Here is a 15,111-nt window from a genome sequence, read left to right on the forward strand (position 1 = left end):
TGATACATTACCACATCCTTTTCTTATATAAAACATGTCTAGACTATATTACTAACTGTTAGAGCCTTTTTCTATCTGCTTTCATGTTGACAATGTCATATAGCGCCATCTCGTTAATTTTTCTAATACTAACGTTGTCGCCATAGGATGATAAACTACTGATACCTCAAATTTTTGTGAGATGGCTTCTCTTGATACATTACCACATCCTTTTCTTATATAAAACATGTCTAGATTATATTACTAGTTGTTAGAGCCTTTTTTTCTATCTGCTTTCATGTTGATAATGTCATATAGCGGCATCTCGTTAATTTTTGTTATACTAACATTGTCGCCAAAGGATGATAACCTACTGATACCTCAAATTTTTGTGAGATGGCTTCTCTTGATACATTACCAAATCTTTTTCTTATATAAAACATGTCTAGACTATATTACTAACTGTTAGAGCCTTTTTCTATCTGCTTTCATGTTGACAATGTCATATAGCGCCATCTCGTTAATTTTTGTAATACTAACATTGTCGCCAAAGGATGATAACCTACTGATACCTCAAATTTTTGTGAGATGCCTTCTCTTGATACATTACCAAATCTTTTTCTTATATAAAACATGTCTAGACTATATTACTAACTGTTAGAGCCTTTTTCTATCTGCTTTCATGTTGACAATGTCATATAGCGCCATCTCGTTAATTTTTGTAATACTAACATCGTCGCCAAAGGATGATAACCTACTGATACCTCCAATTTTTGTGAGATGCCTTCTCTTGATACATTACCAAATCCTTTTCTTATATAAAACATGTCTAGATTATATTACTAGTTGTTAGAGCCTTTTTTTCTATCTGCTTTCATATTTACAATGTCATATAGCACCATCTCGTAAATTTTTGTAATACTAACATCGTCGCCAAAGGATGATAACCTACTGATACCTCAAATTTTTGTGAGATGGCTTCTCTTGATACATTACCACATCCTTTTCTTATATAAAACATGTCTAGATTATATTACTAGTTGTTAGAGCCTTTTTTTCTATCTGCTTTCATGTTGATAATGTCATATAGCGGCATCTCGTAAATTTTTGTAATACTAACATCGTCGCCAAAGGATGATAACCTACTGATACCTCAAATTTTTGTGAGATGGCTTCTCTTGATACATTACCAAATCTTTTTATTATATAAAACATGTCTAGACTATATTACTAACTGTTAGAGCCTTTTTCTATCTGCTTTCATGTTGACAATGTCATATAGCGCCATCTCGTTAATTTTTGTAATACTAACATTGTCGCCAAAGGATGATAACCTACTGATACCTCAAATTTTTGTGAGATGCCTTCTCTTGATACATTACCAAATCTTTTTCTTATATAAAACATGTCTAGACTATATTACTAACTGTTAGAGCCTTTTTCTATCTGCTTTCATGTTGACAATGTCATATAGCGCCATCTCGTTAATTTTTCTAATACTAACATTGTCGCCATAGGATGATAAACTACTGATACCTCAAATTTTTGTGAGATGGCTTCTCTTGATACATTACCAAATCTTTTTATTATATAAAACATGTCTAGACTATATTACTAACTTTTAGAGCCTTTTTCTATCTGCTTTCATGTTGACAATGTCATATAGCGCCATCTCGTTAATTTTTGTAATACTAACATTGTCGCCAAAGGATGATAACCTACTGATACCTCAAATTTTTGTGAGATGCCTTCTCTTGATACATTACCAAATCTTTTTCTTATATAAAACATGTCTAGACTATATTACTAACTGTTAGAGCCTTTTTCTATCTGCTTTCATGTTGACAATGTCATATAGCGCCATCTCGTTAATTTTTGTAATACTAACATCGTCGCCAAAGGATGATAACCTACTGATACCTCCAATTTTTGTGAGATGCCTTCTCTTGATACATTACCACATCCTTTTCTTATATAAAACATGTCTAGATTATATTACTAGTTGTTAGAGCCTTTTTTTCTATCTGCTTTCATGTTGGCAATGTCATATTGCGCCATCTCGTTAATTTTTGTTATACTAACATTGTCGCCAAAGGATGATAACCTACTGATACCTCAAATTTTTGTGAGATGGCTTCTCTTGATACATTACCAAATCTTTTTCTTATATAAAACATGTCTAGACTATATTACTAACTGTTAGAGCCTTTTTCTATCTGCTTTCATGTTGACAATGTCATATAGCGCCATCTCGTTAATTTTTCTAATACTAACATTGTCGCCATAGGATGATAAACTACTGATACCTCAAATTTTTGTGAGATGGCTTCTCTTGATACATTACCACATCCTTTTCTTATATAAAACATGTCTAGACTATATTACTAACTGTTAGAGCCTTTTTCTATCTGCTTTCATGTTGACAATGTCATATAGCGCCATCTCGTTAATTTTTCTAATACTAACATTGTCGCCATAGGATGATAAACTACTGATACCTCAAATTTTTGTGAGATGGCTTCTATTGATACATTACCACATCCTTTTCTTATATAAAACATGTCTAGATTATATTACTAGTTGTTAGAGCCTTTTTTTCTATCTGCTTTCATGTTGATAATGTCATATAGCGGCATCTCGTTAATTTTTGTTATACTAACATTGTCGCCAAAGGATGATAACCTACTGATACCTCAAATTTTTGTGAGATGGCTTCTCTTGATACATTACCAAATCTTTTTCTTATATAAAACATGTCTAGACTATATTACTAACTGTTAGAGCCTTTTTCTATCTGCTTTCATGTTGACAATGTCATATAGCGTCATCTCGTTAATTTTTGTAATACTAACATTGTCGCCATAGGATGATAAACTACTGATACCTCAAATTTTTGTGAGATGGCTTCTCTTGATACATTACCAAATCTTTTTATTATATAAAACATGTCTAGACTATATTACTAACTGTTAGAGCCTTTTTCTATCTGCTTTCATGTTGACAATGTCATATAGCGCCATCTCGTTAATTTTTGTAATACTAACATTGTCGCCAAAGGATGATAACCTACTGATACCTCAAATTTTTGTGAGATGCCTTCTCTTGATACATTACCAAATCTTTTTCTTATATAAAACATGTCTAGACTATATTACTAACTGTTAGAGCCTTTTTCTATCTGCTTTCATGTTGACAATGTCATATAGCGCCATCTCGTTAATTTTTGTAATACTAACATCGTCGCCAAAGGATGATAACCTACTGATACCTCCAATTTTTGTGAGATGCCTTCTCTTGATACATTACCACATCCTTTTCTTATATAAAACATGTCTAGATTATATTACTAGTTGTTAGAGCCTTTTTTTCTATCTGCTTTCATGTTGGCAATGTCATATTGCGCCATCTCGTTAATTTTTGTTATACTAACATTGTCGCCAAAGGATGATAACCTACTGATACCTCAAATTTTTGTGAGATGGCTTCTCTTGATACATTACCAAATCTTTTTCTTATATAAAACATGTCTAGACTATATTACTAACTGTTAGAGCCTTTTTCTATCTGCTTTCATGTTGACAATGTCATATAGCGCCATCTCGTTAATTTTTCTAATACTAACATTGTCGCCATAGGATGATAAACTACTGATACCTCAAATTTTTGTGAGATGGCTTCTCTTGATACATTACCAAATCTTTTTATTATATAAAACATGTCTAGACTATATTACTAACTGTTAGAGCCTTTTTCTATCTGCTTTCATGTTGACAATGTCATATAGCGGCATCTCGTTAATATTTGTTATACTAACATTGTCGCCAAAGGATGATAACCTACTGATACCTCAAATTTTTGTGAGATGGCTTCTCTTGATACATTACCAAATCTTTTTCTTATATAAAACATGTCTAGACTATATTACTAACTGTTAGAGCCTTTTTCTATCTGCTTTCATGTTGACAATGTCATATAGCGCCATCTCGTTAATTTTTCTAATACTAACATTGTCGCCATAGGATGATAAACTACTGATACCTCAAATTTTTGTGAGATGGCTTCTCTTGATACATTACCACATCCTTTTCTTATATAAAACATGTCTAGATTATATTACTAGTTGTTAGAGCCTTTTTTTCTATCTGCTTTCATGTTGATAATGTCATATAGCGGCATCTCGTTAATATTTGTTATACTAACATTGTCGCCAAAGGATGATAACCTACTGATACCTCAAATTTTTGTGAGATGGCTTCTCTTGATACATTACCAAATCTTTTTCTTATATAAAACATGTCTAGACTATATTACTAACTGTTAGAGCCTTTTTCTATCTGCTTTCATGTTAACAATGTCATATAGCGCCATCTTGTTAATTTTTGTAATACTAACATTGTCGCCAAAGGATGATAACCTACTGATACCTCAAATTTTTGTGAGATGGCTTCTCTTGATACATTACCAAATCTTTTTCTTATATAAAACATGTCTAGACTATATTACTAACTGTTAGAGCCTTTTTCTATCTGCTTTCATGTTGACAATGTCATAAAGCGCCATCTCGTTAATTTTTGTAATACTAACATTGTCGCCATATGATGATAACTTAATGGTACCTCAAATTTTTGTGAGATGGCGCTATATGACATTATCCGAATACGAATTTACTCGGATCACATCTAATATCAACGATGCAATTACTGTGTTAACCAATTCGAATAACATGCTGAACAAAGTACATGCATGATTTTTCTATTTAAATGACATGTTTATATGTAGATATGATTGAAAAACCTGAATATGTAATCAGTATGCGATTCTTTTCTAAATATTTTCTCCGAAAATTCACGATTTTACAAAAAAAAAATCTCTGGTAAGCAAAGCTCGGTTTCCATGTTACTTTCTTATAATATGAAATGGAACTTTTTAAAATGATTATTCTGAGAAATGACAATTATTTTTACCATGTGGCCTTTATCTTAATAATCTGAACTAGATTTTAAAATATAAATAAAAATATTCTTTAAAGTCTTTAGTTTTTTTATTAATTATGAAATTGGAAACTTTTAAATGATCTAAAATCTTTGTTTGTTCTAAAAGCTTCTTCTTACATTTGAAATTCTAACGACTTTTTATAAATCATTACACTTTACAATATGATTGCTGATATTAGAAGTTTTTCTTAATTGTGCATGATAAGAAATACATAGAAATCTGTTGAAAGTCGAGATTCTCAATCTTTTGTTCAAATTATATTAAATTATCATCCTAATAAACAGAATATTTTAGAGTGGATTTTACAAAAAACAAAAACTATCTCTTACTTTATGGCATTGATCTTAATAATGTAAACCAAATTTTAAATTATATGAATAAAAACATTATTGTTAAAAAGTTTTTACTGGAAATTTTGAACTGAATTTTTGTTTCGAATTTTGTTACTTAAACAATTTTCTTCGGAAAAATATACTAGATAAACGTAAAAATTTCAGTTCCTAAAACACGCTTGATTTAAGATAGTAATAAATGTAATAAAAAATCATATGACACTATCCCATGACTGTCGATTTACTAGCTTATTAATGTTGTTGACAATCTCGGTATTTCAATGAGATTGGAGAATTCTAATTGCTATATTAGTTATTTACTATTGAAATATAAACACAAGATTTGTATTTCTCTAATACTAAAGTCTCACATGATTTTTTAATACAAAAATAAAAAAAATTCAGGAAGCATTAATACACAGAATTTTATCTTTTTGCTTTGGGTATCACTTTATAATAAATATCATTTCACTATTACAATGAAATGAACTCATTTATTTATTTCTTACTTTATTCCTTCTCCATGTTAAAGAGTTTTCAAAGGTAATTTGTAAATATAAGAAAACGTCTACCACAAGAAGTATGTAAGTTATAAGTAAAGAGTCTAATTCTGCCTTTGCATAAAAAAAATCCACAATATGATCCAAATAATTTCATAATTTAAATCCTAAAATTATTTCATTTTATACCGTTTAAAGCAAAATATTTCCAGCATACTTTAATTGTAAAATTTAATAAATTTTAGAAGCAATTTTAAAATCTTTGAAATCAAAATTCAGTCTTTAACTTCTTGCCAAATTTATGAAATAATTATAATAACATTGTATCCCAGGTCCACCAAAAAGCTGTATCTAGATATCAAACGACTGAAAAAGTTATTTCACCGAAGGATTCCGAAGAGCTTCGAAAAACATCGAGTGAAGAAAAGCCTTCACCCGAAGAAAGCTCGGAAGTTTCCGGAATGAGAAGTCCGTCGAAACGTGAGATGACTTCTCGGGGCAGAACATACGAAACACTGGAAAGTTCGTCAGCCAAGTCCAGCAGCGAATCATCCAGACATGCAGGAAAACTTTCTCAGCCGGAATTTTCTTCCAGTGCAGAAGTAAGTACCGTCTGCGAGTGTTATAAAAGAAACATAAAACGAAGCTTTATTCTACAACTAAAAATAACAAGTATATTCGATTTCTCACCATTCTCAAACTCAAAATTTTTAAATAGCAGAGTTTACATTGGAATACTACAACATTCAGTTGAAAAATGATTATAGAAATACTCGAATAACCAAATATAAGCCTTATTTTAGATATAAACATTCCAAAAATACTGCTCATAAATAAACAAAGAATAACCGTTTGTAATGAAATATTAGCTAAAATTAAAATAAAAGACGAAATAAAATAATTAAATGTGCAATACATAAGTTTGATATTTTTACAGTACATTCGTTTATAATCTTACTAATTTGTTGAATTGTATATTAATACTAACATGATATTGTTACGAATCTGTAATTTTGCTTCCCAGCATAGTTATTTCCATCGTAGAAAGGACCATTTTACGGTCAGTTCTATTCGATGATGATCGGATGCCGGATCAGTGATCACTGGGCTTGACAACAAATTTGACCACAAAATGGAACAATACTAGAATGGTGAGGAATTTTGGTGATATAACCAATAGGAGCCGAGTTATGCTTGATTGATCGAGAACCTTCTGTACCTTGCTCCAGAAGCTATCGAAATCGATGTCAGTCGTATAGTGAACCAACGATGAATTAGTTGGATCAGTCCAGCGAAGCGCAAGCATTGAGTAAAGCTCTAGCTAATAGTGGATTGAGAATCGGTACTGTGCGCCGAGTTTTGGAGTCTATTGTTGAGGCAGCATTGAGTCATGTGTTGGTATCCAGGCATATAGTAGTAAATCGGCAGTTGGGCACAACTAAAGTAAGGAGAAATTCGAGAATAGCAGACGTTTTGATATACCTTTTTGAATTGCTACATGAATTCCCTCCTCCTGCTGAGTTATGTCTGACCGCTTTGTGTGCTGTGGTTGTTGTTTACTACTTATTACTTCTTGTGAGCTGCTGTTTCTTCTCTAAGTGTGCTGCTGCATATTGCTTGTGTACGTCTCCACTGCGTTTCGTCGTCTGAGGCCTGTTGACTGTGTGTCACCCTACACCCACTACAGGCTAACCCGTTCGAATTTTAATGGATTTGATTTTCATAACAATATTGCTTTTTGTATGTCAATATTTTAACTGCACACATTATAACGATTAAGATAAGTTTTTTCAACTCTTTCTAATACTTTTTATAACGTGATGTTAGAATCTCGCTCTCGCCATCTGTACATTTCCTCATAATAAAAATTGAGCATAAGTCTGTAAATTTCTGTATTTATTATTGAAAAGATAACTTTTCCTTAAATGGATATGCATGAAGAAAATTTTATTATTTTGATTGATTAAATACGAAAAAAAAACTAATCCCATTGGTGTATGTATTATAATAACATCAGTGAACTAAAAATTTCGTAGTTACGGAAAGTCGAGGAGATCAAGAATTGACACATGCGATGACCGACAGAGAGAGTGCCGTGCCAAAAAATGATATATCAAATCATTTTTGCTGATTCACTCGGCTGTATTTGATGTCATTAAAATACAGCAGAGTGAATAGGCCAAATTTATCTTTTAAATTTGTTTATTTATAACATCACAGTCGGACAAAACACATAACATAAAAAACATTCACAACATATAAACAATAGGAAATTCATACATTACAATATTTGTAAATACATTTCCACGACCATTATCTTAATCCACAAGATAGAACACCATCACAAGGTATCAATGCCTTTTACTTTCCAACACAACACAACATCACATAGCACAACACGACGCTCACTCCCGCCGAAAAATAATCTTCGTCTGCCAAACGTACTACCTGTTTGATGTCATCACATTTTTTATCTACATCTATACGGTGCTGCCATCTATCTTCTGGCAATTTTCCAGTCAAATTCTTTACACGTGGAAACAAAACGCTGTTGCATTTATAATTTTTGAAAATTACATATAACGAATGAACATAGAAAAAACTATGCCCCTTGCCTCATTTACAATTCCTTAAGTCTTATATGCTATAAAACTTAAATTCCGCTATGCCATTGTAAAGTAATACAAGTTTGCTATTAAATGTCTACAAGTGCTACTCTATTCAATAAGAAATATTTAACAATAGAGAATTTTTCTCATTTAACTAATAATTTAAGAATTCGGATATTGGTGAGAAACCGTCAAATTGCCATGAATTTTTTAAAAAATTTTGTGTATAAGTATTATAAAATAACTTTGCTTTGCTTCACATTTTCCATACAAGAGAGCAGATACTTATTATACTGTGGTGAATAGCATATAATCCAGTTAACAACTACGCTACACGAGCAATTGCTTTTGTATTGTGGTCATGTTACTGGACTGCTAACCACAAGGTCCCAGGTTCTATCCTCACTCATACCAATACCCTAAAATTGGTGGCCTCGGACGATGAACCTTCAGCCTTCGTACAGCTGTTGTGGCGCCATCTACCCGCAACCAAAGTCGTCAGACTCACTTGACGCAGCAACCCAAAAGTCGTCAGATACACTTGATGCACACACGCTCGCCAAAATGCTTGGCGCTACTCAGCTGGGTACAGGTCCATTAGACAACAGCTAAATATATCACCACTCAACAGTCATATCGTTCGTCTCACCTCCGACTCACTGGAGGGAGAGTCTGTGGTGAATAGCATATAATTCAGTTAACAACGACGCTACATGAGCATATGCTTTTGTATCCTGGTTATGTTACTGGACTGCGAACCACAAGATCCCAGGTTCTAATCTCACTCATGCAAATACGCTAAAATACAAAGCAAAGGCAGGTTCACATTATGAAATTAAAGATACTGAATTTTTTGGCATTTACGAACGGAAAAGCTATTATTTGCTACAATAGCTATTATAATAAATCTCAAAAGAATAAAACAAAATCAAGAATTATTGCAAAACAGCTGATTCCCCGGTATTATATAAAAATGTGATAAAATCATTTATGATTGTAAGCAATCGTACTATTTAAATTTACTGTTAAAAAGAGTATAACGATCAAATTCTGATTGTTTATCTAAATTCGATCGTTTATGCTGAACCTGACACTCTGAAACTATACTTTATTTAAGCTTTTATAGACAAATTCGATGCAAAAAATGACAATATTTCGGAAACTGAACATTTCACTATGCTATATATTTTAATGTTTTAACCAAAAATTATGAAGGAAGTTGAAATAAGATCTTACTAAAAAGTTACTATTACATTTTTCTCATCTTCCAGTTCCTAATATTTATTTAAGCTAAGAAATATAATAATAAAAAATTTTACTTGATAATTGGTAAAATTCCTAGTAAATTTTGCTGAGTAATCCAATACTGAATGTAAATTAGGTTGAATCAAGAGATTCTAGTTATCTTTGGAAGAAAATTCCAGAAATAATTCATTAACAGAAAGTATGGAAAAATATGCAAATCTTATAATGAAAACACAAAAATTTCATCAATACATGTCTTCTCCTTATTTATTTTGAGTTAGATTAATCGAAATAGTTCCTGGAGCTGAAAACACTGAATATTTTTATATAACATCTGAAAAGGATAAATTACTTTTCTGGTGCAATTTTAGAATCTAACATTTCTTGAAAAGTAAAGGAAATTTAATCATTTTCTTCGATTGTAAAATAACTTTCTCGATGAAATTTCGAGTTAACTTCGTGCTTCGATCCATCTCATTAGCAAGTTAACTACGGAGATTATTTTCTTCGTCAGAGAGAATTTTAAAATTAACTGAGAAGAGGAATGCTAGATACTAGGGAACTAATCATCAATGACTGCCGTTGAAATTTTTAAGAATTAAATAAGTAGTAAGTCATTAGTGGTAAGTACAGTCATCCGAGCAGAAACTTCACGAGCCATTAAAAGAAATACAGCTTTCATTCACTGAGACCAACCAATTAATTAATTTTTTAATTAAGTGTGGTAAATCTTTCTTCATCGAACTTATGCAGAATTCCATTCAACTTATTGGTGTGACGAAATGCAATTTTCTTCACAATTTTTGCAGATATAAGAGAGCATATAATTTATCTTTGCAAGTTTTTATTTTACGTAAACTTGACTAATTCTAATATTTAAAGCCGGCGTCCTGGCATAGGGGTAGCGCGTCTTCCCCGTGATCTGGGCGTCCCGGGTTCGAGTCCCGGTTTGGGCATGGTTGTTCTTCTGTTGTTCTATCTGTGAGATGTGTGAATGTGCCCTCCTGTAAAAAGGGGTTGTGCAAGCGAATGAGTGATGCGTGAGTAGCAAAGTCGTACTCTTGGCCCTGGTTGGCGCTGCTATAAAAAATAAGAGACGTCCCCCTCAGGCTTAAATCGCTGTCTTCGTAACAGCGGGCTTGTCAGTGGCAAGTGCCATAAGAAAACAAACAAACAACAATAATATTTAAAATTTCTATTAACTATCTATAGAAGTTTGATAACTAAATTTGCCATAATGTGAAATGTTCTAATGAATTTTGATTTTCTAAAAAAAAAAGAAAGAAAGAAACTGTGTAGTAGTGGATGAATTTATATCAACGTTCGTTCCTACACACGTCAAAATGCTGAAAGTGGCCTCGGTGGTTTGGTGGTAAGATCTCGGCTACGGCACCGGAGAGTTCCAGGTTCAAGACCCGATTCCCCTTGAAGAACCTCTCCGTAAGCTGCTTTGATATATGTTTAATCCATCAAGACCAAATGTCTTCTTGCTAATGTGAATGGAAGTTTGGAAGGGTGGTACCAAATCAGATGTCGTCCTCGTCATCTGACCACGGTTCAGAATTATGAAGTCCGTCCTAAAATATCCTTAGTGTTGCTTTAAAACGATACGTTAATATAACTAATCCTGATTTTCAAAATGCTGGAAAATAATACGATAATTTGGTTGTCTTACTAACCTCCGATTTCATAAGAATTTGTAAAAATATTTTGAAATTTCAAGGCTGACATGAATGAGAATAAAACCTATTTTTATCGCTTTCATAAGTTGTTGTTGAACTAGAATTTATAAATATTTGTTTGAAATTCCAGGGCTCTTGTTCCTGTCAAGATTACGGTTCATTTGAAGAATCACAGACATTTACGACAGATGAAAGTTTAAATCCAGAAATCCGACAGGCTCTTGAATCGGCAGAAAGAAGAAGACAAGAATATCTAGACAAAGTAATGCAACATTTACCATACTTTCTATATGTTTTAAACTCTTGTATTGAAATGAAATGACAGATCTGATGCGTGCATCGAATTACTAAATTTTTTAAATATCATTATGACATAAAAGTAAAATAGTAATTAATTTTTAATAGACAAAAAGTACTCAGACTCGTTTTATGTATCTGAGGTAGCCATCTTGTTCTATAAAGATGAAAATAACAATAAAATTGCAAAAAAGAATGTGGCATCTAATTAGGCCTTTAAGTCAATTTCCAAATTAAGGATTTAACACAAGTAGTTGACCAAAAACAAAACAAAATCATATTAATTTCGAAATCTGAATAGTTGGTAATAAAAACTAATGAATCACTTTAAACTTTACAAAAACAATACAGAATCGCACTTTTTTATTTCTTGAAGCCCATGAAACATATGGACATAGGTTGGATAAAAAGTAAAGGCAATACCGCTCTTTCACAGATGTTCACCATCGCCCTCTTTAACTTTTTAATTAAATGAAAACTCAAGAAAATGAGAAAAAGAGAAGCATTCTTATAACATGCCTTAAAAAAAAGAACCTTCTTTAATGAAATTGAAAATTTGGTTCCAAAAATATGTGGTGATGTAATGATAACTTGGCCAAAATTGCTTCAAAAAAAAATTTAAATAAATGCAAATCTCATTCTAAGTACTATGAACATTGATTTCATATTTCTTTATAAAATAGTAATCGGTAATGGATAGAGGTCTAAACCAACACTGCAAAGCATACTGTAAGACAGCAACAGAGGAGATTCCTTTCCCTATGAACGAATTTTCTGTTTACTTAGAGTTCACTACTCGAGTTTGGTTTCTAGGGTAATATTTTTCAAAGAAAATTCTCAAATTTTTAACACTCTATTTACAGACAATTAAAAGCATTTAAAACTTTTTACTTATCTTGGATATTCTAAAAGTATCAATTTTCATGTATTTATGTATGCATATTTGGATGCCTTTGAATTTGAACTTTTGCTAACGAAATATCTACCATAAAATGTTATTATCATTTTTTCTGGTATTAAAAAAACAACTTTTAATTTGTTTCGTAATCGATATCATTAATGGCATTTTTAATTATTCGCCTAATTGAGATAACAGACTAAAATAATTGACAATAAGAACTCAAAACTCGAAGTTTTGTATAAAAAAGATAAAACTGATTCGAATATGTAGCTTAAAAAGGAAGCTACTGTTTGGCGATTTCTCTAACAGAAGATATTTCTTTGACGCCATTTTCATAAAGAAAACGAGAAATATTCATGACTTCAAATTCTCATTAAAATTGAACATCCTTATGGCATATGGCATCAGTTCGCATAAGTAGTATTGGCAGTACCCAACACTCGTAGAATAGCATTGAAATTTTACTGCCATTACATAACTTTAGATGTCGTCATTGTGCTATTTTTTTTTACATAATGTCAAAAAATAATGCATAATTATAATTTTAAAGAATAGTAATAATTCACATAGTATCAAAAATAGTGCATAATTTTTGCATAGCATCGTCAGTGGAATACTTTTTCTATGCAGCATTTTAAAATTCTTAAAATTCTGTTGTCTTTACATTATCTTTACTGTCTTTTTACTACTTTTTATCTAACTTTCGTAATGTAGCTTTGAAATTTTACTATCATTGGGTAACTGTTGATATCTTGCTACTATTTTTTTATTTGCCGAGTATTCTTGAAATTCTGTTGTCTATTCTATTGCTCTCTATAATTCCATCGTAGACTAGCCTTGAAATTTTACTGTCATTGCGTTGGCAATATATTGGCACTGTTTTTTCATCCAAAATTTTCAGAGTGTTTGGGGAATTCTGCTATCATCTCACTGTCACTGCATTGTCTCTGTCTTGCTACTGATTTTTATCTAACTTTCGTAGAGTAGCCTTGAAATTTTACTGTCATTGCATAATTGTCGATATCTTGCCACTATTTTTGTATTCAGTATTCTTGAAATTTTAATGTCCTTGTCCCCATATAATAATGCATGCATGTTGTTGTCTTGCATCCAATATTCTCAGAGTATTCTTGAGTCTATTATCATTACATAACTGCCATTTCTTGCCATTATTTTTTATCCAATCTCCGTAGAGCCGTCTTGAAATTTTACTGTCATTGAATAGCTGTCGCTGCCTTGCTTCTGATTTTTATCCAACCTTCGTAAAGTAACCTTGAAATTTTTCTGTCGCTGTCTTGCTACTACTTTTTATCCAACCTTAGTAGAGTAACCTTGAAATTTCACTGTCATTACATAACTGTAATGTATTTTTTATCCAACCTTCGTAGAGTAACCTTGAAATCTCACTGTCACTGCATAACTGTAGTGAATTTTTTATCCAAACTTCGTAGAGTAGCCTTGAAATTTTTATTGACATTGCATAACTGTCACTGCCTTACCACTAATTTTAATTAACCTTCGTAGAGTAGTCTTGAAACTTTCTGAAAAACCAAAAAATTACTTAGAAATTTTTTTTCGTGCAGTACCGTGAAGTGAAAGCTAAGAGCGAATCGCGAAGAGACGACCCCACGTCACCCGACAGTGAATCATCCAGTAGTATATTCACTGAGAGGGAGACATCAAGGAGCGAAGTAAGCTTATACCCTGTAGAATAATGCATGCCTGTAGGATAGTAGATCTTTTTACCCAGAATTCTTTTCTTAACTAATTCCCAAAATTCCTAAACTGCTTGTAGAATATTATCACAAAGTAGAATTTAGAAATTTCAATGTTGCGCTTTTCTACGATACTGCCTGGAAAAGCAATCGCATATATTTGAAAAATGGAAGCGTTTAAGTGTTGCTTTTGCTTACCCTCCTTGGAATGAACTCCAATTCAAACCAAGTCCGCCCAGGAGATCGGGGAAAGAGAAATGCAGTAGCCTCTGAGGGTAAGGACCCCTGAACACCCGATGGCCGGTCTGACTTTAGCTCATATGAAAATGACACTCGCTTGCAACATTACTTTTTACGGGGAGGGGGGGGTTCTTTTACACACCTCACAAATAGAACACAGGGTGGAGAAAACCATGCCCGAACCAGGACTCGAACGCGGGACGCCCAGATCACGGGGAAGACGCGCTACCCATAGGCCAGGACGCCAGCGTGTTCCAGTGTGATACAAGAATATTTTAAAATTCGAAGAGAAATAGAGTCCTTGTAAATAGAGTTTTTGTAAAAACTAGCACTTTTTCATAAACCTCGATTGGAATATAAAATAAATAATGTACCCCATCAATTAAGAAACAGATTTTCTGATAAATAAGCTAATTCTTAACCCTACTGTAAAAATTTTGGATGGTACAAACAAAAATGATAAAAATTGAAATCTGCTGTCACAAATTTCAAGTTATCATTTGCGAACATTATTTTTTAAAGTCACGTGGTATCATCAGTCCGACAGAAAAACATTATGTTCTCACATGACTCATAGAAAAGCGATGGATTTGGCCATCTCAAAATCGTGAAACAC

The 15,111-nt window shown here is 32.3% G+C and overlaps 1 protein-coding gene across 1 annotated transcript in view; it reads left to right on the forward strand.

The window, feature by feature from the left end:
* The first annotated feature begins 4,760 nt into the window (after positions 1-4,760).
* Positions 4,761-15,111, forward strand: part of LOC129971726 (uncharacterized) — a 109,103-nt gene continuing 98,752 nt past the window's right edge. Inside the window, exons 1-4 of the mRNA XM_056085703.1 lie at positions 4,761-4,781; positions 6,139-6,408; positions 11,473-11,604; positions 14,124-14,231. Of these exons, the coding sequence (XP_055941678.1) occupies positions 4,761-4,781; positions 6,139-6,408; positions 11,473-11,604; positions 14,124-14,231 (531 nt within the window). The remainder of the gene's footprint in view (positions 4,782-6,138; positions 6,409-11,472; positions 11,605-14,123; positions 14,232-15,111) is intronic.

Source organism: Argiope bruennichi, chromosome 6 (assembly GCF_947563725.1).
Source record: "Argiope bruennichi chromosome 6, qqArgBrue1.1, whole genome shotgun sequence".
Classification (NCBI taxonomy): Eukaryota; Metazoa; Arthropoda; class Arachnida; order Araneae; family Araneidae; genus Argiope; species Argiope bruennichi.